This window comes from Scyliorhinus canicula, chromosome 10 (assembly GCF_902713615.1).
Source record: "Scyliorhinus canicula chromosome 10, sScyCan1.1, whole genome shotgun sequence".
In the NCBI taxonomy this organism is placed as follows: Eukaryota; Metazoa; Chordata; class Chondrichthyes; order Carcharhiniformes; family Scyliorhinidae; genus Scyliorhinus; species Scyliorhinus canicula.
The window spans coordinates 59,600,125-59,627,525 of NC_052155.1; the positions used below are offsets into that span (position 1 = coordinate 59,600,125).

At 50.0% G+C, this 27,401-nt stretch overlaps 1 protein-coding gene across 3 annotated transcripts in view; it reads right to left on the reverse strand.

The window, feature by feature from the left end:
* Positions 1 to 27,401, reverse strand: part of tmem67 (transmembrane protein 67) — a 356,662-nt gene that overhangs the window by 312,144 nt on the left and 17,117 nt on the right. For all 3 annotated transcript variants that reach the window (XM_038809034.1, XM_038809035.1, XM_038809033.1), the window contains exon 2: positions 121 to 212. In XM_038809034.1, coding sequence (XP_038664962.1) covers positions 121 to 212 — 92 coding nt within the window. The remainder of the gene's footprint in view (positions 1 to 120; positions 213 to 27,401) is intronic.

A 27,401-nucleotide genomic window follows, 5' to 3' on the forward strand; every position in this document is an offset into this window, starting at 1 on the left:
AGCTGACTGCCCTTGACATCAAGGCAGCATTTAACAGTGTGGCATTAAGGAGCCCAAGCAAAATTGAAAATTTGTACAATGTATCACAGTTCAGATAAAGTACTAAAACATTTCACTTACTGAATGTAAAGCAGGACATTTTGCACACTTAATGAAAGGACCACCTTTGTTAGAGATTAATTTGTAACCAGGCTGACACGCACATGATGTACCTGAAAGAAAGATAATATATAATTTTGAGTCAATCCAAAATCCACCCATAAGTCAAACATTTGTGGTAATGCTCATGGCTATCAAGATCCAGTTTTTTCTCCAGGTGAGGAGTTAGAGGGCAGTGGATCACTAAAATACAATGCACAATCATACTTCAGTTCCCATATTTAATATTACATATTTTCTGTTTTTCTAACACTTTACGTAGACTGGTTCATCACTTGATTACATGATGACACGGTATTGTCCTGCATCACATGGTGGGTGCGCGCTAGGTTTCCCCAGGACCTAGGGGCAGCATGGTGGCACAGTGGTTAGCACTGTTGCCTCATGGCACCGAAGACCTGGGTTCGATCCTGGCCTGAGTCAGTCCGTGTGGAGTTTGCACATTCTCCCCGTGTCTGCATGCGTCTCACCCCCACAACTCAAAGATGTGCACTGTAGGTGGATTGGCCACTCTAAATTGCCTCTTAATTGGAAAAATGTCAAAAAAAAGTACCTCAAGAATAACCTCCTTACTTACATGGGACAGTATAGTGGCACAGTGGTTAGCACTGCTGCCTCACAGTGCCAGGGACCCGAATTCTATCCCGACCTCGGGTGACTGTGTGGAGTTTGCACATTCTCCCCGTATTTGCGTGGGCTTCCTATGGGTGCTCCAGTTTCCTCCCACAGTCCACACATGTGCTGGTTACGTGCATTGGCAATGTTAAATTACCCCTTATAGTGGGGTTGCATGAATGGGGGTGGATTGGACCGAGGTAGGGTGCTCTTTCGAATGGTCGGTGCAGACTCGATGGCCCAAATGGCCTCCTTTTGCACTGTAGGGATTCTATTCTATGAAGTCTCAAGCAGATCACAAGTGTTTCTCACAGCTGCGGAGTTGGTTAAATAAAGTTGCTGTTATTACAGCAAGTCAAGGGGCTGGTTTAGCTCACAAGGCTAAATCGCTGGCTTTTAAAGCAGACCAAGCAGGCCAGCAGCACGGTTCGATTCCCGTACCAGCCTCCCCGGACAGGCGCCGGAATGTGGCGACTAGGGGCTTTTCACAGTAACTTCATTGAAGCCTACTCATGACAATAAGCGATTTTCATTTTTCATTTTCGTACAGTCCTTGTTGTAGTCAGTATTACAGCGAATCACAGAAAACTCCATAGTGCCAGGGCTGGTAGCATAGTGCAAGGATTTCAAATGATTTAGCTATTTATCTTCAATGAAAACATCACAGACAACTGGGAGAAATTGAAATAAGAGTGACTCATATTCTGCTTCATGACAAGACGACAAGAATACAGGCATTTGCTTTGCTGAATTTAACAGGTCCTGAAGCAGTAGCAAAGTTTTGCTCAGTTACCTTCCAATCCAATGACAAGAAAGAAAACCCCGTGATAAGCCTAAACAAATTCAAATCCATATGCCATCTGGTTAAGAACCTCATTCTTGAATGCCATATTTTTCATTCCACCAACCAAAAAAGCACACGAGTCTATCCAATCTTATGTTGCCACGTTGAAAATTTTAGTGACAAAATGCGCTTTTAGAAATTTGGTATGTTTGTTTATGGAATAAACAGTGATGCGGTCTGAAAATAATTCCTGTGATAAAAAGATTTAAAGTTGCAGTCTACAGTGGAATTGTGCATGCTGAACGAACAGTCTGCGACATTAAGCATAGAATTTAAGCAGGAAATTGCGCAGTTTGGGCGGGACAATTAAGTTTTTGCAGCGCAGTAGGCGCCCTGCACCAATTTCAGCACCCAGCTCCCCTGAAACAGTGCATTATGTTTTGCATTTGGAAAAAAGTGCAATCAATGTGGCAAGTGGAACCACTTTGCCAATGCTACAGTCCAAGCAACAACAGCCCTCTGTGTTAACAGCAGCACAGTTGCTAATCAATCTCCATGGGCTCGGGGTGTTAATAAGATCAATGAGTTACAATTCAACACAAGTAGTAAAGTCACGGTACCTGCAGCAATAACATTAATACCAAATACCAACATCAACATTATATTGTTAAATAAAAAGAATTGATCTTCACGATGTGTGGGCAAGCACACTCCATAGCATTTTCTGGGCATGGCAAGCTATCTCTCCAAATTTATTCTATGTTATAATGAGGTCACTGGGCCACTGCATTAACTCCTACTCCAGAATGTCGAATGGTGTTGGCAAGAACACCACACAGCTTCTTTCAACAGGCACAAAACAGCATTAGCAATCCCACTGGTAATACAATACTTTGATGTTCAAGCGCGTGTCCAATTCTTGACAGATGCCTCCCAATATGGACTTGGTGCAACGCACATACAAAATGGCAGACCAATAGTCTTTGTCTCAAGGGCACTCACTGAGACTGCACAAATCAAGAGGGAACTCCTTGTTTGCATGACAGAAATTTCACGATTTCATACGTGGTCAGCAATGCTGACCATGCAGAATTAGGTCATCATGCAACCACTGAAATAGACCAACTGCTCATAACCACCCTGAAGAAGTCTTTCCAGATAGCGCCTGCACGACTACAGTGCAGCATGTCAAAGTTAAATTGTTATATCAGCGTCGTATACAAACGCAGAAAGGAAGTCGACCTGGCTGATACCCTCTACAGAGCTTTCATACGCACTACAGACCAGGTTGATCATGAGGCGGACTTGGACAGAATGGAAATAAAGGTGTTGTCCTCTTGTTGCATCCAGGAGCTTTAACACGCTCTCCGAGCAGGCGTCACATGCACACAACTGCACAACATAATAATGAAAGGTTGGCCAGAATCCTCTGGGGAGCTTCCATACATGATGGCCTAATTCTGCATGGTGAATAATTTGTTATTCCGCCTGCCCTCCAGTGGTACTACACTCAACAGCTGCACCAAGGGTACCCTGGGTTGGAAGCAATTAAAGCCAGGGCCAAAGAATCACTGTACTGGGCCTCTGTGTGTGCTGATATAGTCAGGAAAGTTTCCAGGTGCTCACCTTGTAACGCACTAAAGCCACACCAAGCATTTGCATGAGGTCTTCCGTGGGCGTTCCCAGAGGCTGATATTTTTCAGTGGAATGATGAACAGTACTTGGCCCTCGTCGATTCGTATTCCAGGTGATTCGAACTCAATTCCCTTCTGAACACAACCAGCAATTTGGCGATCATCAAGCTCAAGAAACACTCTGCAACACATGGCGTTCCGCATTGACACATGACAGACAATGGTCGACAATCTGTCTTTGCGGAATTTCACATGCACCTGGCACCTTGAGCACATCACAAGCAGCTTCCTCCACCCACAGTCAAATGGGCTAGCAGAAAGAGCGGTACGCTCAGCCAAACACCTCTTGGCAAAATGTGGATGAGACCGCACTAATTCCTATGCTGCGCTACTTAGCCTGCGTAATCTTCCAAGACAGTCTTCCCTCGTAAGCAGAACAACATTTTCCAGGCGCACTAAGTTCCCACTGCCAAGGCTTTAGTGCAGCCGAAAATTGAATCTAATTTGCAAGGTGCACTGTTAGAATACAAACTGCTAAAAAAAAGGCATATTACGATCGATATATTCATAGCCATAGCTCTCTAGCATGAGGCCAAACAGTCCAATCCAGACCGCAAGTAGCTACGATCAGTTGCCGGTGGTCAACAGCAAGGCCCTGCAACCCAATAGCCACATGGTAGCTTCCAACGGCAATCAGTATGTATGCAATCGCTGTCATTTCTTGTGATTATCAGAGTCATCACCGACAACGGACACTGAAATTCAAGCTTCTTGGACCGCAGGCCCTCCACACCCATGTTCACGCAGACCCCATCGGAATCTAATGTAGCCGGTCCCACGTCTGTATGTAAAACATACATACGTCACATGAAATGGACACAGGCCATAGATTAGTCTCCCCTCCACCTTTAGCTGTTATCACGTGCTCTGGATGTCTGAGCAGGCCCAACAAATATCGGGATTTTGGCACCACACAGACTGTTTGGACTGGCGAACATTGTTTTATCATCTCTGTTGTTCCCTCCCAACACATGCTAAAAGAACGGAAAGTACACACACCACAAGCTGCTAGAGCCCAATCTGTGTTTCATTGTTTACACAAACCATAGTACACTGTTGCATAGCTAATTGTTCTGTAGTTTTCACTGCATATATTGTTACACCTCATAACACTGGGGGCCCAAATTAATCGGGGAAGATGTAGATCAGGTTGTCATGTGACTATGCGGTCACGTCTAGTGTCACATAGTGGGTGCATGCCAGATTTTCTTGGGTAGAGCACAAGTATTTCTCACAGCTGCAGAGTTGGTTAAATAAACTTACTATTATTACAGGCCTTGTTGCAGTTCGTGTCACAGTGGACCACAGAAAACTACACTTTAATTTAAAATGTCTGTGGTGAGCACTGCCATTGGTGCTGAGCATGTGTTTCCCATTGGCTCTGGCTGGTCATGTGCCTCTCATCCGATTGGCTGGGACTAGTCATGTGACTGCTCACCAATTGGTCGAGAGGCAAGTAGACCCCGCATAAGTACCCAGAGTTCCCGGCGGTCGGCCTTTCTCTGTAGTCGACCACCGGGCTAACAACTAGCTGATTAAAGCCACAGTTTGGATCTTCATCGTGTCTCGAGTCCAATTGATGGTACATCAATTTAATCAGCTAGAATTTTGGAATGGAGCTACGCATCAAGCCTGACTGCCTCTGCACCAGCCCGCATGCCTCAAATGCGTCTGCAATCTTTAAACACTGGCAGGCGTGTTTCAACAGTTACCTGACAACTGCAGCCAGCAAACCCTCCAAGGAGCAGAAACTCCACATCCTCCACTCATGCGTGGGCACGGCGGTATATTCAATGATGCTACAGGTGCTACAATTGCAAGGAAAGGTGACTGGGAAGGGGAGGCGGTGATGGAGGAGTGAACCAGGGTGTCGTGGAGGGAGCAATCTCTGAAAAATGCTGATAAGGGGTGGCGAGGGAAGATAAGTTTTGGGTAGCATCATGCTGGAGTTAGTGGAAATGGCAGAGGGTGATCCTTTGAATTCGGACGTTGGTGGAATGAAAAGTGAGGACATCTGGAGATGTGAATTCAAATTCACTTCACAAAATAAATCCGGAATGAACAACTAGTATTGTATAGTTGTTTGGTAGTACAGAACCTGAGTATTGTTGAAAAAAGGCAAATGTATTTGAAGCTTTTCATCTTGCACTCATCAGGACAATTCACAAGAATATCAAATGTAAAGGGAATAACTATTAAACAGCATGAGAAGCGTACTGATTCGTTAGCATGTGGACTCTGATTGGTGGAAGCTTTTCCATGGAGAAAATAATCAGTTAATTGATAACTGATAATTAATTGCCAAGTTTTGTCTATTCAAACCAGGCAGGTTAACTCTGATGAATATGACCTTAAGAAATAGGAACAGGATTAGACCATTCAACCGTTCGAGCCTTCACCTCCATTTAATAAGATCTTGGTTGACCTAACACTCACTGAGACCACTTTCCTGCCTTCTCTCTATAACGCTTAATTCCCCAATTGATTAAAAACTCAGTCTTGAAAATGTTCCAAGGACTGGGCATCCACAGCTTCCTGGGGTAAAGTATTCCAAATATTCAGCATTCTCTGAGAGAAGAAATTATTTTTCAATTCCATCTTAAATGAGGACCCCTTTATTCTGTGACTATGCCCTCTTGTCCATTTTTTAATTCATTGATGGGACGTGGACATTGCTGGCTAGGCCAACATTTATTGACCTTGTTCAGAGGGTATTTAAGAATCTACCACAGTGTTGTGTGGTCTGCAGTCACATGTAGGCCAGACAGGGAAGGACATTAGTGAAACAGATTTGTTTCTACAATAATCGTCAATCGTTTCATGGTCATCATCATTGACTTTAAAAAAAATAAATTTAGAGTACCCAATTATTTTTTTCCATTGGGCAATTTAGCATGGCCAATTCATCTACCCTGCACATCTTTTTGGGTTGTGGGGGTCAGACCCACGCAGATATGGGAGAATGTGAAAAACCCACACAGAAAGTGAACCCTGGTCCTCGGTGTCGTGAGGCAGCGGTGCTAACCACTGCGCCACCGTGCTGCCCATCATTGACGTTTTAATCCCAGATTTTTATTGAATTTAAATTTCAACATCTACTGTGTTTTGTACTTTCAAGAACAGGGAGTCCACAATGATTTGGGTCAATAATTAATTTACTTATGGAGCTTTAGGTACACGGCACTTGGCGATACCCAACCAAGTGAGTGCCGTACGGTTCCTGGGTGACCGGGTGACATCCAAAGTGTTCAAGTCGTTTCACCCCTTTAGCTGGGAAGGATTCTGGGAATACAAGATCCCCAATGCTATAAGTCTCACAAGGATAGAGGTTGTGACAGTGTGGTTGGAATCAAACCCAGGTCCCCAGAGCATTACCCTGGGTGTCAAGAATACTAGTTCAGTAACAATACCACTATGCCACCACCTTCCCTGTTCCTTCCCACACTCACTCATGAGTGGAAACATCCTCCTAACATTCACCTTGTTTACCCCCTAAGAATCTTATATGTTTCATTCATATCATCTCTGAACTACAAAGAGTACAGACACAACCTGTTTAATTTTTCTTCATATAGCAGTCCCTCCACACCTGGGAATGAACCAGGGAATGACTGTCTCCTATTTTGTTTAGCTGAAAAAGGAACAAAGTGTGTACGTGTTATTCTGTCTGCAAAGGACAGAGACCTGTGTATAAACATATGTAGCTTCTAGATATTTACAGCAAGGAAACGGTCCCTTCTGCCCAACTTGTCTGTGCCGCCCAGTTTTTACCACTAAGCTAGTCCCAATTGCCCACATTTGGCCCATATCCCTCTATTCCCATCCTACCCATATAACTGTCCAAATGCTTTTCAAAAGACATAATTGTACCCGCCTCATTTACTGCCTCTGGCAGCTCGTTCCAGATGTTCAACACCCTTTGTGTGAAAAAATGCCCCTCTGACCCTTTTGTATCTTTCCCCTCTCACCGGAAACCTATGCCCTCTAGTTTTAGACTCCCCTAGCTTTGGGAAAAGATGTTTACCTATGCCCCTCGTTATTTTATGGACCTCTACAAGATCACCCGTAAGCCTCCTACGCGCCTGGGAAAAATGTCCTAGTCTACCCAGCCTCTCCTTATAACTCAAACCATAAAGCCAAAGTAGCATCCTAGTAAATCTTTTCTGCATTCTTTCTAGTTTAATAAAATCCTTTCTATAGAATGACCAGAACTGTACAGAGTATTCCAAATGTGACCTTACTATTGGCTTATAAGGCTTCAGCAAGGCGTCCCAACTCATGTATTCAATATTCTGACCAATGAAACCAAGCATGCCGAATGCCTTCACCACCCTGTCCACCTGTGACTCCACTGTCAAGGAACTATGAACCTGTACTCCAAGATCTCTGTGCTCTATAATTCTCCTCAACATCCTACCATTAACTGAGTAGGTCCTGCCCTGATTTGATCTATCAAAATACATCACCTCACATTTATCTAAATTAAACTCCATCTGCCATTCATCAGCCCACTGGCCCTATTGGTCAAGAACCCATTGCAATTCTAGATAACCTTCTTCACTGTCCACTATGTGACCAATCTTGGTGTCTTCTGCAATCTTACTTCCAGTATGCGTAAGTGAGCCCGAAAGATATTAAATTGGTTGTCAGTATAATTTCTAGCACAGTCAGGACTGTTTAGTAAATGTCCAATCTCGGAATCATATCTAAGGTTAGACACTACACTTTGAGTTTTACAAGCATGGGTTGGTTGGGTTCGGTGAGTACCTTGCCTGTTTCAAACAGCCAAAGGAACATGCTTTGATGCGATCCATCAGCCTTTGGGTGTATAGCCTACATTCCTAGCATCAGAGTGGCACTGAAATTCATGTACCACATTACTCATTAAAGTGATAGGCAGAACGTACTTTTTGTCAGCAAAAACCTTGATGTCAGCATCCTGTTAGTGACAAACACTACTGTTACTTTTTGATAATAATATTAATAATATTTTAATAATATTTATTGTCACAAGTAGGCTTACATTAACACAGCAATGAAGTTACTGTGAAAGGCCCGTAGTCGCCACATTCCACCATCTGTTCGGGTACAAAGAGGGAGAATTCAGAATGTCCAATTCACCTAACTGCACTTCTTTCGGGACTTGTGGGAGGAAACCAGAGTACCTGGAGGAAACCCACGCAGGGAAGAATGTTCAGACTCCATACAGACAGTCACCCAAGCCGGGAAGGAAACCTGGGACCCTGGAGCCGTGAAGCAACAGTGCAACCCACTGTGCAACCATGCTGCCCCTGCTGCTGCATTGTAACAGAATTAAACAACTAGCACCATGTGTTGCTCAAAGTTTTGAAATACTTTACCCTTCCAGAGTAATCTGAGGTAGACTTGGTACTTTTCAGGACCAAAACTGACAGACTTAGTCCCATTCATGAGTTTCTGTGATATAGTGATCCATCATTTGTTCAGGGAAGTCATTATGTTGCTGAGATACCCTCAATCACGACACAGGAGAGAAGATAGATGATTCAAAGGCTTTAATCATCTGAGAACTGTACAGTAACCGAGAAGTCTGCTCATCACATGTTGCCTGAGTGAGCCTTACCTTCTATACCGTTTCCTAGGGTCGGAGCCAGAGGCGGAGTCCCCCAGGGTTCCAAGCCCGGTCTTAAAGGGCCAATGCATTAAAGGTAAGGTACCATTATATCAGCTACTGATAAAAACACGTAGTCCATCTGGGTGAAGTGGAGTTACAAGTTCAGTCTTGCGGGTGGTTTGACCGTCCGTGCTGACTTTCTCAGCTCCGGTGGTGGTGCCGTGGATACGGTCGGTATTGATGGTGGTATATCCGGGAACACGGTTGACTGAGCCTTTGCCCGCCTTGGAGCAGGAGGGGTATCCGGGATGACGAGGGTGATCGGTGCCGGCGACGGCTGGGGGCGCTATGGGGGGGGCGCTGTCGGGGTCGGTGCGGGAAGGGGAGCGTCGGTAGGAGTGGGGGGGGAGGGGGGGGGGTCGGTGGGGATAGCGGCGTCGGGGTCGGTGGGCGAGCCAGCTGGGTCGGTGGGAGAGCCAGTGGGTGCCAGGTCTCGCTCTCGCAGGGCGACGGTGTCCTGCCTGCCGTCGGGGTGCTCGACATAGGCGTATTGAAGGTTTGCGTGTAGCAGTTGGACCCTCTCGACTACGGGATCGGATTTATGGCTCCTCACGTGCCTCCGGAGTGGAACTGGTCCCGGAGTCGTCAGCCAACGTGGAAGCGAGACCCCAGAGGTGGACTTCCTGGGGAAGACAAACAAACAATTGTGAGGGGTCTCGTTCATGGCAGTACAGAGGAGCGACCTAATGGAATGTAGGGCATCGGGTAGGACCTCCTGCCAGTGGGCAATTGGGAGACTCCTTGACCGTAGGGCTAGGAGGACGGCCTTCCAAACTGTCGCGTTCTCCCTCTCCACTTGCCCGTTTCCCCATGGGTTATAGCTCGTCGTTCTGCTCGAGGCGATACCCTTGCTGAGCAGATATTGACGCAGCTCATTGCTCATGAACGATGTACCCCGGTCGCTGTGGGTATAAGCGGGGAAACCAAATAGTGTGAAGATGCTGTGCAGTGCCTTGATCACGGAGGCTGAGGTCATATCGGGACAGGGGACAGCAAAAGGGAAGCGGGAGAACTCATCGATCACGGTGAGGAAATAGATGTTGCGGTTGGTGGACGGGAGGGGCCCCTTTGAAGTCCACACTTAGTCGCTCAAAGATCCCAGAGGCCATTATCAGGCGGGTCCTGTCTGGTCGATAGAATTGCGGTTTGCATTCCGCACAGATCTGGCATGCCTTTGTCATGGCCTTGACCTCCTCTGTGGAGTAGGGAAGGTTGCGGGACTTGATGAAGTGGGCAAGCCGTGTGACCCCCGGGTGGCAGAGGTCATCGTGGATAGCTCTCAGGTGGTCTTTGTGCGCGTTGGCACACGTGCCGCGGGACAAGGCATCTGAGGGCTCGTTGAGCTTCCCTGGGCGATATTTAATATCGTACGTGTAGGTGGAGAGCTCTATCCTCCACCTCAGAATTTTGTCATTCTTTATTTTGCCCCGTTGTGCGTTATCGAACATAAAGGCAACCGACTGTTGGTCGGTGACGAGGTTGAACCTCCTACTGGCTAGGTAGTGCCTCCAGTGCTGCACGGCCTCCACTATGGCTTGTGCCTCCTTCTCGACTGCAGAGTGCCGAATTTCCGAGGTGGTGAGGGTTCGGGAGAAGAACGCTTCTAGTCTGCCCGCCTGGTTGAGGGTAGCAGCCAGGGCGACATTTGATGCGTCGCTTTCTACTTGGAAGGTGTGGTGAATGTAACTCCGTAATTCACACTGTATTATATATACATGAGACCATGCATTGATAAGCGCAGTTGCGTTGCCCGACCACTAGGTGGAGTAGCGCTGGGAATGCTTAGGAGTTTGTACAGGGCTCCACCCTTGGCTCCGCCCATGACTCCTCCCCCTGGACTGCTGTATAAATACCAATGCTCAGAGCCAGTTGTTCAGTTCATCAAGAGTTCAACGCGGAACAGGCTGGCTCTGTTGTAAGTAGATTAAAACCACTGTTCATATCTTAAAGCACATGTCTAGTGAATTGATGGTTCCATCAGAAGGGAATGGCTTCATCCACCGTGTGCATGGCGGCCTTGATGATGCCGGACTTGATACAGTTGAAAGCCGACTGGGCCTCAGCTGTCAGGGTAAAAACTGTAGTCTTAATGAGTGGGCGGGCTTTGTCCGCATATCTGGGGACCCACTGGGCGTAATAGGAGAAAAGCCCCAAGCACCATTTGAGTGCCTTGAGGCTACAGGGGAGGGGGAGTTCCTTAAGGGGACGCATCTGGTCGGGGTCTGGGCCTAGGACCCCGTTTTCCACGACGTAGCCGAGGATGGCTGGCCGGGTTGTGTGGAACACGCATTTATCTTTGTTGTACGTGAGGTCGAGGGCCCGGGCAGTCTGGAGGAACTTCCTCAGGTTTGCGTCATGGTCTTGCTGGTCATGGCCGCAGATGTTGACGTTGTCCGAGTACGGGAAGGTAGCCCGTAAGCCGTACTGATTCATCATTGGATCTATCGCCCTCTGGAAAACAGAGACTCCATTTGTAACACCAAAAGGGACCCTGAGGAAGTGAAACAGCCAACCGGCTGCTTTAAACGCTGTGTAGGGGCGGTCCTCTGGATAGGGAGTTGATGATAGGCCGATTTTAGGTCGACCGTGGAGAATACCTGATACTGGGCGATGTGAGTCACTATTTCTGCTATGCGGGGAAGTGGGTAAGCATCGAGTTGCGTAAAGCGGTTTATGGTCTGGCTATAATCCACTACCATTCGTTGCTTTTCCCCGGAGCGGACTACCAATACTTGAGCCCTCCAAGGGCTATTGCTGGCCTCTATGACCCGTCTTTTAGTAGCCACTGAACCTCTGACTTGATAACAGTCATGTCTTGGGTACTGTACCGGCGACTCCTGGTGGCGACGGGCTTACAGTCGGGAGTGAGGTTCGCGGGGGGGTGGCGCAACTTTGAGTGTCGTCAGGCTGCATACCGTGAGTGGGGGCAGGGGTTCGCCAAACTTCAGTGTCAGGCTCTGGTGGCTGCACTGAAAGTCCAGACCAAGCAGCAGGGGGGTGCAGAGTTGAGGAAAGATGTAAAGTTTAAAACGGGTGTATTCAGCGCCTTGAATTGCAAGGTCAGCGACACAATACTCCGTGATTTGGACCGAATGGGACGCAGAAGCGAGGGCGATAGTTTGGGAGGCGGGGTGGGTGCGCAGGGAGCAGCGTCTTACCGTGTCTGGATGGATAAAGCTTTCCGTGCTCCCGGAGTCGAATAGGCAGGGAGTGTCGTGGCCTTTGATTCGCACCCGCATCATCGAGTTACGCAGGTGTTTCGGCCGCGATTAATTGAGCGTGATCGCTCCTAGTTGCGGGTAGTCAGAGTCCTCGGTTAAGTCGGACTCACAAAATGGTCGCCAGGAGTCACAAAATGGCCGCCGCCGTCGGTCGCATGTGGCGGGGTTCGAAGATGGCCGCCGCCAAGATGGCCGCTCCCATGACTCACACGAGGTCGACGACGAGTCGGAAGTGGGCGTGTCCGACCGCCGCGCAGCTGCGTTGCGGGGTCTGTGAGACCGGGAGCTTGATTTCTGGGGCTGGTGAGGATTTTGTTTGTGGCCTTTGGGACCAGCCAGGCAGACTTTAGCGAAGTGCCCTTTCTTCTCGCAGTCGTTGCAGATCGCTTAGCAGGCCGGGCAACGTTGCCGTGGGTGCTGACCTTGCCCACAGAAATAGCATGGGGAACCCCCGGAGTGAGCGGATTGCCGCGTGGCGCAGGCTTGTAGCGTGGCCGAGTCGAGGGGATCGAGAGGGGTTTGCAAGGTCCATGGAGTATGTACGGAGGTTACGGTGGGCCGTTTCTAGGGAAGAGGCGAGCGTTACCGTGCCTTGCAGATCCTTTACCCCGTCTTCTAGGAGCCCCTGCCGGATGTACGAGGACCTGATACCGGACACAAAGGCATCGCGAATATGCAAGTTCATGTGGGTTTCTGCCGTCACTGCTTTATGGTTGCAGTTCCTCGCGAGCACAGTGAGTCTCTCCACGTACTCGGCCAGAGTTTCCCCGGAACGCTGGCTGCAGGTCGAGAGCAAATGCCTGGCGTGTACCTCATTAATCGGCTTTACGAAGCGTTTCATCAGTATCTCGACTGCAGCTTCGTAATTTGCAGCGTTCTCGATCGTGGAGGAGAGTCGGTGGCCCACCCGGGCATGTAGTAAACGCAGCTTGCGAGTGCCGTCGACCTCAGTCGCTGAGGAGTCAATATAGTCCTCAAAACACCGCAGCCAATATTTAAACATTTCCGGGGCTTCCGGAGACCGAGCGTCCAGGTTGAGTTTCTCCGGCTTTAGAGCACTGTCCATCTTGATGTATCAGATGATTAAATTGAGATACCCTCAATCATGACACAGGAGAGAAGATAGATGATTCAAAGGCTTTAATCATCTAAGAACTGTAAAGAAGCCGAGAAGTGTGCTCATCACATGTTGCCTGAGTGAGCCTTATCTTATATACCGTTTCCTGGGGGCGGAGCCAGAGGCGGAGTCCCCAGGGTTCCAAGCCCGGTCTTAAAGGGCCAATGCATTAAAGGTAAGGTACCATTATATCAGCTACTGATAACATTCATCACAGTTGCATGATGGCTTTGATTTGCCGTATTTCAGCATCAAACAAATGGCTCAAATCCTATTTATGGGGTTGCCGTAAAGGCCAATGTTATGCAGGGGAACTGTAGTAATTTCAATGCGTATACTGACTAGTTAAGGTAGACTTGCAGTAGATGGTAGCTGAGAACCCACGGCAGAACTTTCAACTAGCACATTAAGAAAAGGAGGCTACATTGACTACTCCACTTCAAAGGTAAATATGAATGCAGGATGGAGTGCATTAAAGCGTAAGGAAATTTATAAATCCAGCTGCAGATTCAAATACAGAAAGCATATAATCTTCATACCAGAAATATGCAAGTGGCAGGAGATCTGGGGCAGAATTCTCCCCTACCCGGCGGGGCGGGGGGTCCCTGTGTAGCGGAGTAGCGCCAAGCACTCCGGCGTAGGGCCTCCCCAAATGTGTGGAATTCTCCGCACCTTTAGGGGCCAAGCCCTCACATTGAGGGGCTAGGCCCGCGCCGGAGCGGTTGCACCACACCGACTGGCGCCACAACTGCCTTTGATGCCCGCCGCCCGGGCTGGCCGAAAGGCCTTCGCCAGTTCGCGCATGCGCCAGTGTGTCAGCTGCCATGGTGGAGGCCGTGGCGGCGGCAGAAGAAAAAGAGTGCCCCCACGGCACTGGCCCGCCCCGCCGATTGGTGGGCCCCGATCGCGGACCTGGCCACCGTGGGGGCCGCCCCCAGGACCCCGGAGGCCCCTCGCGCCGGCGATCCTCTCGCCACCAGAGGTGGTTCAAACCACGGCGGTGGGAGAGGCCTCCAAGCGGCGGGTCTTCGGCCCATCGCGGGCCGGAGAATCACCGCAGGGGGCTCGCCAATCGGCGGGGCGTGATTCCCGCCCCCGCCAATTCCCGGGTGGCGGAGAATTCCGGCCACGGTGGGGGCGGGACTTTCGCCGGCCCAGGGCGATTCTCCGACCCTGCGGGGGGTCGGAGAATTTCGCCCCAGGAGCGTAATTCTTCGTAAAGGTTTCCAAATGTGGTAGCGAGCAGAAACTGCTACGAGCTTTTTGGCTCTCTGCCTGGTGAGGCCGGCAACGCAATATGTTAATTAGTCCACTTATCGAGGCCCCACGGGCCTCATACCGCAAATGAAGACTTGCAGCTGATTTGCTGGGACAGCACTCGCCAGCCCCCAGTTAACAACGCCGAGCAGCACTTAAACAGCACCTGCGCAGCCTTGGCGCTGATGTACCATCAATTGTACGCGAGGCGAGTGATTTACCAAAGTCTGGCTTTAATTGACTAGAACACGGCTCTGCGATCGTCTACAATGGAAAGGGACGATCGTCAGGCGTCTGACCATTTATACCTCGTTAATAGAGGCGTGGTTAACTCAGCCTCTCGGCCAATCAGTCGAGAGGCACATGACCGACCAGGGCCAATGGTAAGCCGATGTTCTGGCCCAATGGCAGACAAGTATGCAGATCATATCACCACATTCACCCCTTGCGGAGAAGGAAGGTGGGGGGGGGGGGTGAACGAGACCCAGGGTGGGGTGAAATGAGTAGCCGTCGGGAGAATAAATTTTCTCTCCTTACCCTTATCGAATTTGGGGGCGTCCCACTGGCCCAGTCATAACGATATTTACAAAAAAAAAAAGTCCATGTGGCTGTAGAACTCTAGAAGGATTCAATCAGTCTTTTGGTGGTCCTTAACGTCCTGGCTGAGCGCCGCAGTGGAGGAGTTGACGTCGGATCGGCCGATGGTCCTGCTGATGTCCTGGAGTCCGGGAGTGATAGACTTCGAGTAGCCTCCGTCACCTGAGCTGGCCGCGGAGACGCCATGGGTGAGGGATGGGGAAGCGGAGTGGGGTGCTGGGGTGAAAAAGGGGAGGGGGAGGTCTGTGGTGGGGGGGGCCGCACGCCGGCGGGTGCCAGGTCCCGGAGGGAGACCGTGTCCTGCCGACCATCGGGGTACTCTACATACGCGTACTGCGGGTTTGCGTGGAGTAACTGGACATGCTCCACCAACGGGTCAGACTTGTGCACCCGCACATGCTTCCGGAGCAAGATGGGCCCGGGGGTGACCAGCCAAGTCGGGAGAGGGGATCCGGAGGATGACTTCCTGGGGAAAACAAGAAGACGTTCATGAGGTGTCTGATTAGTTGCAGTCCAGAGGAGTGAGCGGATAGAGTGTAGGGCATCGGGGATCACCTCTTGCCATCGGGAAATAGGGAGATTTCTGGACCGGAGGGCCAGTAGTATGGTCTTCCAGATGGTACCATTCTCCCGCTCGACCTGTCCGTTACCCCGAGTGTTATAGCTGGTCGTCCTGCTAGAGGCGATGCCCCTGTCGAGCAGGAATTGACGCAGCTCGTCGCTCATAAATGAGGACCCCCCGATCGCTGTGTATGTACGCGGGGTAGCCGAACAGTGAGAAGATGGAGAGTAGGGCCTTAATGACGGTCGATGTGGTCATGTCGGGACAGGGAATGGCGAAGGGGAAGCGGGAGTGTTCGTCAATAACCGCCAGGAAGTAAATGTTGCGGTTGTTAGAGGGAAGGGGCCCCTTGAAGTCAATGCTAAGACATTCGAAGGGGCGGGATGCTTTGATCAGCTGTGCACGCTCGGGGCGGTAGAAGTGCGGTTTGCACTCGGCGCAGATGTGGCAGTCACGGGTTACTGACCTGACTTCCTCGATGGAGTAGGGCAGGTTGCGGGCCTTAATGAAATGGTGTAGGCAGGTCACCCCTGGATGGCAGAGGTCTGCGTGGAGGGAGCAGAGGCGGTCTGTCTGCGCGCTGGCGCAGGTACCGCGGGACAGGGCATCAGGAGGCTCATTGAGCTTCCCAGGACGATACAAGATATCATAGTTGTACGTGGACAACTCGATCTGCCACCGTAAAATCTTGTCATTTTTGATCTTGCCCCTTTGTGCATTATCAAACATGAAGGCTACTGACCGTTGGTCTGTGAGGAGGGTAAACCTCCTGCCGGCCAAATAGTGCCTCCAATGTCGCACGGCTTCGACTATGGCCTGGGCTTCCTTTTCCACAGAGGGGTGGCGGAGTTCGGAAGCCTGGAGAGTTCTGGAGAAGAAGGTCACGGGTCTGCCCGCTTGGTTCAGGGTGGCCGCCAGAGCTACGTCTGATGCGTCGCTCTCGACCTGCAAGGGGAGGGCCTCGTCGATGGCGCGCATCGTGGCGTTTGCGATGTCCGCTTTGATGCGGCTAAAGGCCTGGCAGGCCTCCGTCGACGGCGGGAAGGTCGTGGTTTGCATGAGGGGACGGGCCCTGTCAGCATAATTGGGAACCCATTGGGCGTAGTATGCGAAGAACCCCAGGCAGCGTTTGAGGGATTTGGGGGTATTGGGGAGAGGGAGTTCCATCAGGGGGCGCATGCGTTCGGGGTCGGGGCCTATCAGTCCGTTACGCACTACGTAACCGAGGATGGCTAGGCGGTCGGTGCTAAACACGCATTTATCCTTATTGTACGTGAGGTTAAGGAGTTTTGCGGTTTGGAGGAATTTCTGGAGGTTGGCGTCATGGTCCTGCTGGTCGTGGTCGCAGATGGTGACATTATCAAGATATGGGAAGGTAGCCCGTAATCCGTACTTGTCGACCATTCGGTCCATCTCCCGTTGGAAGACCGAGACCCCATTTGTGACACCAAACGGAACACCAAAAGGAAGTGGTAGAGGCGCCCATCAGCCTCGAACGCGCTGTACAGTCGGTCACTCGCGCGGATGGGGAGCTGGTGGTAAGCGGACTTAAGATCCACAGTGGAGAAGACCTTGTATGTCTCGATCTCGTTTACCATGCTAGAAATACGGGGGAGAGGATACGCGTCCAGTTGCGTAAACCGATTGATGGTTTGGCTATAATCGATGACCATCCGGTTTTTCTCCCCCGTCCGGACCACCAGCACTTGGGCTCGCCAGGGGCTGTTGCTGGCCTCGATGACCCCTTCCGTCACCACCTCTGGACCTCGGACCTGATGAAGGAACGGTCCTGGGCGCTGTACCGTCTGCTCCGTGTGGCGACGGGTTTGCAATCGGGGGTGAGGTTAGCAAACAGGGAGGGGGGGTCCACTTTGAGGGACGCGAGGCTGCAGACAGTGAGGGGGGGTATTGGGCCGCCGAATTGAAAGGTCAAGCTCTGCAGGTTGCACTGGAAGTCCAGTCCTAGGAGTGCCGGTGCGCAAAGGTCAGGGAGGACAAGGAATTTATCATTTTTAAAAACCTTCCCTTGGACCGTGAGGTCCGCGATGCAGCACCCGGTGATGTGGACGGAGTGTGAACCTGAGGCTAAACCGATTTTGCGTGTTACGGGATGGACAGGGAGCGCGCAGCGTCTTACCGTGTCAGGGTGAACGAAGCTTTCCGTGCTCCCGGAGTCCAGCAGGCAGTCCGTCTCGTGGCCGTTGAGGTGGATCAGCGTTGTCGTTTTGGCGAGCGTGCGTGGACGAGACTGGTCGAGTTGAACGACAGCGAGCCGTGGAGAAAATCTGTCGTCGCCGTCCGAGTCGATGCTGGAGGGACCTTGCGTGGCAGACCCGGAAGTCGGTGGCCAGGATCCATATGTGAGGTCTGCTCCCCAAGATGGCGGCGCCCAGGATCCGCACGTGGGGTCGGGGCCACAAGATGGCGGCGCCCAGGATCCGCACGTGGGGTCGGTGCCCCAAGATGGCGGTGCCCAGGATCTGCACGTGGGGTCGGCGCCCCAAGATGGCGGCGCCCAGGAAGCCCTCGTGGCCGCTGGTGGCGGAGCTAGCGTTGCCAGCGCTGCCAGCGGATGAGGTGAGGCGCGCAGGCCGGGTGCAGGAGGCGAGCCGGGTGCATCAGCTGCGAGGACGCGCAGGCCGGGTCCAGGAGGCGAGTCAGATGCATCAGCTGCGAGGACGCGCAGGCCTGGTCCAGGAGGCCAGTTAGATGCATCAGCTGCGGGAGGAGGTAAGATGCGCAGGCCGGGTGCGGGAGGCCGGGGGCGGGAGGAGCAGATTCGCGCGGCGGGCAGGCAGGGACCGGGGGGGCCCGGAGAGGCGAGCCGGTCGGGCGCCAGGGCCCGAGGGCGGGGGGGGGAGCAGATTCGCGCGGCGGGCAGGCAGGGACCGGGAGGGCCCGGAGAGGCGAGCCGGTCGGGCGCCGGGGCCCGGGGGCGGGGGGGAGAGACGTGCGCGGCGGGCGAGCAGAGACCGGGAGGGGCCGGGGAGGTGCGCTTGTCGGCCGGCGGGGCGCGCGTCGGGAGCGGCTGGGGGGGCCCTGGGGGAGAGAGAGAGGCACACAGGCCGTTCGCAAAGGCCTGGGGGCGGTGGTGGTGGGGGGGGGGGGGGGGGGGAGTGCTGTGCAGCTTCCAGAAGCGCTGCAGACAGCGTTTTGGCGTGGCAGACCGCGCGGAGTAATGGCCCTTCTTCCCGCAGCTCTTACAGAGGGCGGAGCGGGCTGGGCAGCACGAGCGAGGGTGTTTTGCGTACCCGCAAAAGTAGCAGCGGGGCCCCGCGGATTTATCGGGGCGTCCCGTGGCACAAACCTGAGGGAGGTCGGGAGCGGCGGGTGGGAAGCGTGCCAGGAGGCGGCCTGGCCAGGGTCATAGGTGCGAGCGCTTAGATCTGCGACCTCCAGGGAGGCGGAGTCAGCGTCTCAGTTAAACTGAGTTTGTCTCTTTCCAGCATCCGCTGGCGGATCACGGGAGACAGCATCCCAGCCATGTAAGCGTCTCTGATCAGTAGCTCTATGTGCTCTGTAGCCGACACCGCTACACAGGAGCAACCTCTCCCCAGGGCATAGAGGGCCCGGGCGTATTGGCTTAGAGACTCACCGGGGACCTGCTTTCTGGTGGCCAGCAGATGTCGAGCGAATACCCTGTTGACCGGTTTGATGAATTGTCCTTTTAGCTTTTGTATAGCGTCATCATAATCCGTTTCCTCTTTGATTATTGCGTAAGCGTCAATACCCACGCTGGAGTGGAGGACGTGCAGCTTCTGTGCCCCGGTGGGGGGGGGGTGGTTGTAGATGCTAGGTACCCTTCGAGGCAAGTCAGCCAGAGTTGGAAAAGTTCTGCAGAGTTCGGAGTTTGCGGGCTGATGCGGAGGCATTCGGGCTTGATGCGGAACTCCATCTTCAAAGTTGTAGTCAATTAAATTGACGTACCATCAATTGTACGCCAGGCGAGTGATTTACCAAAGTCTGGCTTTAATTGACTAGAACACAGCTCTGCGATCGTCTACAATGGAAAGGGACGATCGTCAGGCGTCTGACCATTTATACCTCATTAATAGAGGCGTGGTTAACTCAGCCTCTCGGCCAATCAGTCGAGAGGCACATGACCGACCAGGGCCAATGGTAAGCCGACGTTCTGTCCCAATGGCAGACAAGTATGCAGATCATATCACCACAGGCGCCAAGGAGCCCAGGCTCAAGGTTTCAAGACGCGAACCTGGGGAAGCTCCTAGATGCAGTCAAAGCCAGGTGGGATGTCAAAATTCCCTAGACAGTCCCAGAGGGAGAGCCACAGGGCAGCCAGTGCCGCCTGAGAGGCAGTGGCAGTCAGCTTGGGAAGCGTGACAAGGAGGACTGGCCTCCAGTACCGCAAGAGGATCAATGACCTACACCCGGCAGCACGGGTGAGTTGACAGCAACTCCAACCCCCCCCCCCCGCCCCCAAGACCTTTTCCGCCCACACACGAGCATCCACACCCCAAAGCTCCATGTGCTCCCTTACTCTCTCTTAAGCCCACTTCTCTTCACCGCCCCTCCCTTCAACTTCCCCCCACCAACCCTTCTTTCACAAGCCCCCCACCACTGTGAACCATGTGTGCGGCCAATCATGCCCTCTCTGTGTCTCCGCAGGAGAGGCTTTCCCACAATCGCCGGGAGAGGGCCCAATAACCTTCGAAGAGCAGGCCTTGGAGGTGACGGGGAGTCCCACCCAGAGGACCTGTCACACGTGAGTTGTTAATGTCAAACAGACTGACCCATCCCTCCCACTGACCAGATGTCCATTCTCCCGCAGGTCCTCCAGTTGACAGTGCCAGACCATCCGGGGTGGCATCAGCCCTGCTTCCCATGAGATCACTTGGGAGGAGAGCTCCGAGGATGGCACAACTGACGTGTCACAGCTGTCATCCCCAGACCGTGTACCCCAGACACCCACACATAACTATACCTGGGCCGGGTGATGGTCCCCTCCCCGTTGCACGCACTCACTCGGCCGTAGACATGTCTCCGGTGCTGAGGTTCATCCCCTCGGTGTTCAGACTCGGCTGCTGCATATGTGATGTTGCCTCCTGCAGTGTTCAGACATAGTGTCCATGCATCACGGTCTGATTGGAATGCTAGGCAATGATTCACACATGCTACATGGCACGCTCACCCGTGGGAACCCTCTTGGGATGTGTGATGTGTTTACCTAACCACAACAGCCAATTCAGCTATAGCCTTCAGCCATCAGCCAGAGGTTTCCGAAGTTGGTGGGGTTACAAGTGGTCATTGGGGCAGGTGTACAGGGACAAAGGTTGCACCCAGAATGAGTACACATAATCTATGGGCTGGCATGGCGGAGCCAGGCACTGTTGCCCCCCAGCGGACTTCCCCTACTCCCGAATGCCGACCCACCCCCTCCCATGGAGGCCCACCCCAGCAACAACGCCAGAGAATTGTGCCCTCTGTGTCATTCCATCAAACAGAGCCCAGCAAAAATGTTTGTGATAGCTAGGCATGGAGGGGATTTCAATTTTTCAACAATACTCAAGCTAGTATTAGTATTGATAACTATGAAAATGCAGGATTTTTGTTAAAAATCCAACTAGTTCACTGAAGTCCTTTCAGGAGGGAAGCCTGCGATTTTTATCCTGTCTGATTTATATGTGACTCCAGACCAACAGCAATGTGAGTGACTATTAATTACATATGAAATGGCCCAGCAAGTCAATTAGTTGTGTCAAAAACCACAATGAGAAACTGTAATGCACAGGGATTGTAGCAGTACAAGAAGTGAACTCACAACACTTTCTCAAGGGGTTGGCAATGATTGCTGGCCTTTTCAGTAAAAAATTCTCACATTCTATAAAATCATATTTTTATAAATGAGGCGTGGCAGATATTATTCTGCAGCCATTACCATAAGTTTTCCCAACCAGTTTTTCTCAATATGCTCAAATAATCTGTCCATTCCTTTCTCTTTCACAATGGAATTTATCAACTTATCCAGTCTGTAGGCTCTGTGACTCTGGTAATCACTTTACCTCTTGGAGTTCTCTTCCATTTTTTTCATTGGGTCAAAAGCAGCTTGTCCAACATGCGACCCACGGGCCACTACCAGCCTGCCAGGCCAAACTATATGTTCAAAATGTCAGTAAGTAAGTTTGAAGATTTTTCAAAGAACTGCCGCTTTAGCCACAGGTCGTTTCTCACTTGCATTTGCTGCTGCTAAGATCACCAGTGAGCCAAGTAGTAAATAAACAAAAAAACAAAGAACAAAGAAAAGTACAGCACAGGAACAGGCCCTTCAGCCCTCCAAGCCTGCGCCGACCATGCTGCCTGTCTAAACTAAAATCTTCTACACTTCTGGGGTCCGTATTCCTCTAGTCCCATCCTATTCATGTATTTGTCAAGATGCTCCTTAAAAGTTACTATCATCCCTGCTTCCGCCACCTCCTCCAGCAGCGAGATCCAGGCACCCACTACCCTCTGTGTAAAAAAAACTTACCTCGTACATCTCCTCTAAATCTTGCCCCTCGCACCTTAAACCTCTGCCCCTAGTAATTGACCCCTCTACCCTGGGAAAAAATATCTGACTATCCACTCTGTCTATGCGCCTCATAATTTTGTAAACCTCTATCAGGTCACCCCTCAACCTCCTTCGTTCCAGTGAGAATAAACCAAGTTCATTCAACCTCTCCTCATAGCTAACACCCTCCATACCAGGCAACATCCTGGTAAATCTCTTCTGTACCCTTCTAAAGCCTCCACATCCTTCTGGTGGTGTGGCGACCAGAATTGAACACTATACTCCAAGTGTGGTCTAACTAAGGTTCTATACAGCTGCAACATGACTTGCCAATTTTGTTTGTGGGGGAAAACCAACCACTGATTGGAGCAGCAGCTTTCTCCATCCTAACCTTTCTAGTTGTGGATCAGCTTCATTAGTAATACATTCATCAAGTTTGCACGGCTCTTGAAAAAGATTGTTCTTTGTCTACCTTGATCTCTTTTACCATCAATCTTTCCCATCAGCATCAGACTTTCTCTATCATAATTTCCAATTAAGTTCCCATGAAAGTTTCAACCTCTCTTTCTGAGCTTGGGCATTTGATCCAAAATTTTACAAGAATCTCTTCACTTTTGGGATTTGACTTGTCCAAGATATTGTAATTATTTGCCTTAAAACCACAACACTGAGCATCAATTCTTCTCTGCATTGCTTCTTTAATCATCCAACACTCACCTCCATTTGTCAAATTGATTTGATGTAGCATTCCAGGATTCTCACCATTTTGTTTTCATAACTTATTTTGAGTTGATCATATTTTTTTCACTTCAAACCCAATCATCCCAAATTTAAAATTAGCAGTTGATTGAGCATCAATTGTCATTTGTGGAAGAGTTCCAAATTTCTACCACCCTTTGTTTTTTTCCGAATTCGACATCTGAAAGGTCTGTTTCTAATTTATACATATGTCTGGTGTGCTCCTCAAAGAGATGAAATTCGCCATCTAACGTTTCAGATCCTGAACAAGCCCCCAATTTATGTTATGACACGCTGGGCTAGTGTGCGGTCTATTCCAGCCCCACAGACCCTGGAGTCCCAACACAAGTGAATTAACCAATAATTCAGATAAAGTTTCTGAGATCTTTGGCCCTTGACTGCTCCAATAACTTACAGGCACCAGATTTGCAAGTGAAACACAACAACTGTTTACTTATAACAACAATAGAGATGAGACATGCAATAATTATAATAGAATTGGCAGCTAATCTACTACTTCATTCTTTTATCATCTCACCCTCGACCCAAATACACACAAGACAGAAACATGCAGAGGGAGGGAGGGGAAAAATGATAAGAAGATTAATATGAAATGGAAGATGAGTGTCCTAGCTTCATTGTTGAAGTGGATGCAGCCGCGGGCTGTCCTCCCAGGATGCAGTGAATGGAACCACTAGTTGGAGCGCTAATAAGGATCTTCTGGCTGAAACATTCAATCAGAAATCCCAGCTGTAGAGTTCCCTCACAGCCTCAGGCCTGTGTGATTCTCATTTGTTTCCAACTCCACCAGAATGACCAACAGCCATTTTGAGATAAGAACAGAGTTCCCCACACAAGAGTTTAAAAAGGTTTTTAAAACAGATCTTGCTTTCAGCTAATGGCATATCTGGATTTTCTTAAGAATTTCTGTTGCCCCTCAAACCCAGTTCTCAGCCTGATTTTTAATCATACTTGACTTCCAGACTTACGAGAATGTCCTCCAGCTTTACTGAGGAGAAAACAGAGTCTCCATCTGGGTGTTGAGAGTGAAACTCAACATTATCAGCTAAGCCCCAGCAATCTGAAATAGCTCATGGCCGCCGACCCGGGCCTTCAACAGGTGTCATCACTGATGTCAGACCAAACAATACATCCTGCTGGAGATTTTTTTAAAATTAAAGATGAAGTCCATTTTAAAGACGTATATCCTATTAACTGTCCAGGTCTAAAAATTTAAATAGCAGAATAACAGAAATTAAAAGGAAAATCAAGGGACAGACATGGATTAAAAACAGGATCCTTACAAAGGGTTATAGCTAATAATGCAGATGAACTAATGGCATAGATAGAAATGTAGCAGTATAAAGGCCATAAAAATAGGGACAGGAGTAGACCATTCAGCCCTTGTGTCTGCTCTGCTATTCAATAGAATCATGGCTGATCTGGTATTCCCCTTGTTCACTTTCCTGCCCTTTCCCTGCAACCCTCGATTCCCTTGCTGATCAAGAATCTATTTATCTCAGCTATATACACAAGGACTCTGCTCCCACAGCTCTCTGTGCTAGAGTTCCAAAGACTCACAACCCTGAGAAAAGAAATTCCTCCTCATCTTAGTCTTAAATTGGCACTACTTTATTCTGAGACTATGCCCTCTGGACCGTGACTTTCCCATGAAGGGAAACATCCTCTCAGCATTTACTCTGTCGAGCCCAATAGAAATTGTGTATGTTTCAATGAGATCACCTCTCATTTTTCTAAATTCTAATGAGTATGATATAATATCATAACTATTACATAAGCATGGCTTAAAGAGGGACAGGAATGGCAGCTGAACATTCTTGGTTGCAGTGTTTTCTGATGAGATCTAGAGGGGGTTAAAGGTAATGGGGGGGGGGGGGGGGGGGGCGGTGCAGTGGGTGCCAATTTTGGTTAGAAAATAATTTATTGCTGTGAAGAGGGGTGATATGTTGGAAAGATGATTAATTCAGGCAGGCTGAGTTTACGAACAAAAAAGGGCAGTAACACTATTGGGAGTATAGTATAGACCAATCAGATGGAGATTTAGGGGGAAATGTATTGGCACAAACAATAGGACAATAAGAGAAATGGAATTTAACTACCCTAATGTTAACAAGGATAGTTTTAGTGTAAAAGGAATGGAGGGAAAGAATTCTTAAGGTGTAATCAGGAAAGCTTTCTTGTGGCCGGCCGTTGGCACAGTGGTCAGCACTGCTGCCTCACAGCTCATAGAATTTACACTGCAGGAGGCCATTTGGCCCATCGAGTCTGCAGCGGCTTTTGGAATGGCCAAATTTAGAATCCCCTGAATGTTATGGAGCTTAAGGATGAGATAAGACAGAAAGAAAAGCTTGTGTCAGACATCAAGCACTCAATACTACAGAAAGTCGAGAGGAATATTAAAAAATGGACAGACGGACATGAAGGAGATGCGGAAGGTGATAGAGATCAACAAGAAAATTAGGAAATCAAGGAGCGGGCATGAAAGAATTTTGGCATGCAAAATCAAGACAAACCCAAAGATGTTTTGTCAATATTTTAAGAGTAAGAGGATAACTAATTAAATAGTAGGGCCTATAAAAGACTAAAATGGTGACGTATGTGTCGAGACAAAGGACGTGGGTATGATTTCAATGAAGACTTTGTGCTTGTCTTCACAAAAGATGCAGACATGGTAGGTAACGAGGCGTGTGAATGATTGAATGTGATAAACATCGGGAGAGAAGAAGTATTGAGGGGATTAGCATCCTTGAAAATGGATAAATCATCAGGGCCAGATGAAATACATCCTAAGCTGTTAACGGGTATGGAGGATATTGTGAAGGATCTGACCATCATTTCCAATCCTCACTGGGTACAATTGAGGTGCCAGAGGATTGGAGGTCTGACATTATACCTTTGTTCAAAAAAGGAATGAGGGATAGACTGAATAATTACAAGTCCGTCAGTTTGGGACTCAATAGTGGGAAAATTATACTAGATAAATAAAAAAGCGTGGATTAATCAAGAACAGTCAGAACGACTTCCGGTGACGGCGGGCGGGAGGCAGCCGCACATTGGAGGGCTCCCGTTCGGGAACGGCATTTTCGGGGTTTAGTGCCCGGTCCCAGGGGCAACAGAGGCGGCAAAAGCAGGGAGAAGGCACGGTGAAGGGAAATGTCAAAAATAAGTAAAAAAACAGACGTGAAAAAAGCGGATGAAAGTCCGTCGGGGAGTGGAAAGGTCATCGCGGGGACGGCAAGAAAAGTGGAGGCTGGGGCACCAGGGAAGGCCGCATTGCCCACGGCTGAAGAAATGACTAAGGTGATGGCCGCAGAACTCGAAAGGCAGTTCACAAAACACATGGAGGCGATTAGGAAGGAGATGGGAGCGGTATTGAAAGTGCTGTGGAGGAGGCGATTGCCCCGGTGAGGATGGTGGTATTGAGCATAGTGGCGGAGGTGCGGGAGCAAGGTGAGGCGCTGAAGGAAGTGGAAGAGACATTATTGCAGCACAGTGATCAGCTTACCTCGATGGGGAAGGAGATGCGGAAGGTGATAGAAATCAACAAGGGTCTGCTAGCCAAAATGGACGATTTGGAAAACAGATCCAGGCGACAAAATCTGAGGGTTGTGGGTCTGCCCAAAGGAGCGCCCGAGGCCGACTGAGTATTTTGCCATGATGTTGGCGAAGCTATTGGGGGAGGGGGATGATCCCTCCCGATACGAACTGGATCGGGCTCATCGGTCGTGGAGGCCTGTACCAAAGGAGAGTGAGCCGCCAAGAGTAGTGACTCTGTGTTGTCGTAGGTACAGTGTGAAGGAGAAGGTCCTGTTCTGGGCAAAGCAGAAGCATGTGGTGTAGTGCGCTGGAGCTGGTATACACATATATCAGGACTTTATGGTGGAGCTGGCGAGGAGGCGGGCTACCTTCAGCCCGGTGAAGAAGGCACAGTACATCAGCAAGGTGCAGTGCGGCATAGTATATTCAGCTAAGTTGAGGGTGACCTACAAATCCAAGGACTTTTATTTGAAATGAAATGAAATGAAAATCGCTTATTGTCACGAGTAGGCTTCAATGAAGTTACTGTGAAAAGTCCCTAGTCGCCACATTCCGGCGCCTGTCCGGGGAGGCTGGTACGGGAATCGAACCGTGCTGCTGGCCTGCTTTAAAAGCCAGCAATTTAGCCTGGTGAGCTAAACCAGCCCCTTTCGGGACGGCGGAAGCAGCGGAGGAGTTAGCGAAGGCAGAAGGACTGTGGCTGAATTGAGAAATGGTCATGTACCGATGTAGCCTTATGTAACTGTATTTTTTCACTGCGTGCTGGTGTATGTACTAAATGAGCCAACATTGTATATATTTGGACAAGGGAAGAGATGGGACTTTCACTTGCAATGATGATTCTTTGGGGCTTGGGTGTGTATGCGGGGTTTGTGTGCTAAAGGGGATTTTTTGGTTTTCCTGGGACCGGGCAAGGGGGAAAGAGACCAGGGCGGGGGCCT